General features: G+C 54.4%; 1 protein-coding gene across 1 annotated transcript; it reads left to right on the forward strand.

Annotated features, from left to right (window-relative positions):
• Positions 1 to 595: 595 nt before the first annotated feature.
• LOC311590432 (olfactory receptor 226-like) lies at positions 596 to 1,552 on the forward strand (the record flags this gene model as incomplete). The annotated part of the gene is made up of 1 exon (XM_084769408.1): positions 596 to 1,552. One exon carries the CDS (start codon positions 596 to 598, stop codon positions 1,550 to 1,552), a length of 957 nt encoding a protein of 318 aa, XP_084625534.1.
• Between the last annotated feature and the right edge of the window lie 1,375 nt (positions 1,553 to 2,927).

The raw sequence follows: 2,927 nt of genomic DNA on the forward strand, positions 1-2,927 counted from the left end.
GCACAGTGGAGCTGAATCCCATGGGGTGAATCTCCATGAGTGACCATCACTCCAGCTAGGCTGGCCCTTCCCTCTGACCACATATCCCTCTCAATACCCCAGGATTCCTTCCTTGCTACCTCTCCTCAAGCCTGGCCACTTGCTCTAAGACAGCCTGAGCCCCTTCTCCTGATACTGATGGCCTGGCTCTCTCATTCCTGAGCCTAAGGTGACCCCAGCCATGGCCTGTCCCTAACTCAGGGGATGTGGCCTAAGGCCAGAAAAAGCCAGCCTGGCATTGGAGAGTGTCCCAGGCTGCCATCCCAGCTGCTATTTGCTATACAGTCAGGCCTCAGAGGTGGCCTCACAGTGGCAGGATATGCACTTCAGGATGGACAGCATTTGTCTGATATGTGCTGAGCTGGATTGTCAGCCCCAAGAAGCAAGCCTGGATGCCACAGCCAATGTGAGGCAAGCTGTATGCAGTGGGGTTAGGGGGCTGTGGCACATGAGGGTTATGTCTCTTCTGTACCCAAAAGGACCCATCTCAGGGGCTGCTGGCCTCTCCCATACCTAATTCTTCTCCTTTGCTCCCTCAGGTGGAGTCACAGGCACCATGTCGGCCAGGAGCAACAGCTCAGATGTGACTGAGTTCATCTTGGTGGGGTTCCCGGGCTCCCTGGGGCTCCACCTAAGCCTTCTTGGCCTCTTCCTGCTGGCTTACATGCTGACTGTCACAGAGAACTTGATCATCATCACAGTGATTCGCGCCAGCCCCTCACTGCACAAGCCTATGTACCTCTTCCTCAGCAACCTGTCCTTCCTAGAGGTATGGTACATCTCCGTCACAGTGCCCAAGATGCTGCTCAGCCTGGTCTCACCCAAGTTCCAGCGCATCTCCTTCACAGGCTGCATGGCGCAACTGTACTTCTTCCTGGCACTGGCCTGCACCGAGTGCGCTCTCTTGGGGGTCATGGCCTACGACCGCTACGTGGCCGTCTGCAACCCCCTTCGCTACCCGGTCATCATGAGCCCTGGCCTCTGCAGCCTACTGGCTGGTGGCTCCTGGCTCTCTGGCTTCACCATTTCCCTGGGGAAGGTCTTCTTCATTTCCCGCCTGGGCTACTGTGGCCCCAACGTCATGAACCACTTCTTCTGTGATGTGTCCCCGCTACTGAACCTCGCCTGTTCTGACATGTCGGTGGCAGAGCTCGTCGACTTCCTCCTGGCCCTGCTCATCCTCCTGGGACCGCTGGTGTTAACTGTCTTCTCCTACACAGCCATCCTCAGCACGGTGCTCCGCATGCCATCCGCAGGCGGCAGGCAGAAGGCCTTCTCCACCTGCGCCTCGCACCTGGCCGTGGTGGTCATCTTCTACTCCGCCTCTCTCTTCATCTATGCCCGGCCACGGGCCATCTACTCCTTCGACTACAACAAGCTCGTGTCAGTTGTCTACACAGTGCTCACACCCCTGATCAATCCCATCATCTACTGCCTTCGGAACCAGGAAGTCAAGCAGGCGCTGCACAAGGTGCTGCAGCGGGCCGCCCAGGTATTGGGTGCCTCCTCCTAAGAAGAATCATGCTTCTCCAAGCCTGAACCTGATTACCAGTTCACCAGGCCTCAGTTGAATGAGCAGACCGATTAGCACACCTTCCTGTAAGCCCCTGAATCCTGCTTATGACTACCCCAGCCAGCTGCCAGAACATGGCTCTTAGGTCCCAGGCCTCTCAGGAACCCTTTGCCTGAACGCTTGCATGACTATCCTCACGTGAGAGTTCTTCCCAACAAACCACGGTCAACCTATAGCTGCCGCCTCTTCTCACCTGAGAGCAGCAGAGCGGACCGTAGCACACTGAGATGTCAACGCATGTGGATCTCCTAGCTCTGCATACCATGCAGGGCTACAACCACGAGCAACAGCCTTGGCATACCCCGACACACACTTGTTAACCCAGTTCCAGCGGCATCTGCTGGGAGGTTTGTCTTCCAGCAGAAGGGGCCTCACAGGTGCAGGGGGTAGTGGGAGAGAGGGACAAAAGGCTTGGGAAACAAAGATTAAAGGAGATAGAACTGGAGAGACGGAGGATGCTGCTAAGCAGAGCTTCCTCTCAGCCACCTGATGAACACCAGCTCTGCCAGGAGTAAAAATGAAAAATGAGGCCAAGGCAGGAAGAGGACGTGGCACATGCACCTCTGGACATTGACAAAAGGCTAGAGTTGGAGTATGGCCTTCTCACAGAGGTTCAAACTCCAGGGATCTTCTGACCAGTCCCTGGAGCCCACAGCCCAACATAGCACCTACTGCCCTGAAAGAGATGGGCTGCCTGCTACAGGGAAAGCATCTTCAGAAGACCCTAACCCCAGCCAGGGTCCAGCCATTAGTGTCTATGCCGATTATAGACTTGGATCAAAGGGCTGATCAGCAATCCCAACACCTCAATCTTTGTTGGGGGAGCCCTTGGTCTGCTCTTCTTAAGGGCTAATGACAGTGAATACTCCAGACCATATCTTGCCTACATCTCCAGATTCCCAGCAAATGTGCAAGGGCTCGAGGCAATGTGTTCCTTTGAATGCATCATATTTCTACAGGGAACTTCAGCCACACTCACTCCGGCCCTCAACCCAGCTGTATGTGGGTCAGAAGTTGTATGAAATCCTGTGTGGTTTTTTTTTTTTCTGGTGCTGATTCTCAGCAGTGGTGGCAAAGCGACAGAATCCTAGAACTACAGACACTTAAAAGCCCTGTGTGTCACTCTCAAGTCTATTATAAAGCACACAGACATATCAGAGCCTCAGCTGACGCCTAGGTACTGTGTTCAGCTGGGTAGAACAGGTATTATGCTTAATGACTACCAACTCAAAGCTTGCAAGCCATGTCCCTCATCCGGGAGCAGGGAACTCGCAGAGTCATAAATACATGGAGTGTGGGCATATGAGGACAGAGT

This window comes from Acomys minous (genome assembly GCF_964271855.1).
Source record: "Acomys minous genome assembly, chromosome: 2".
NCBI classification, from domain to species: domain Eukaryota; kingdom Metazoa; phylum Chordata; class Mammalia; order Rodentia; family Muridae; genus Acomys; species Acomys minous.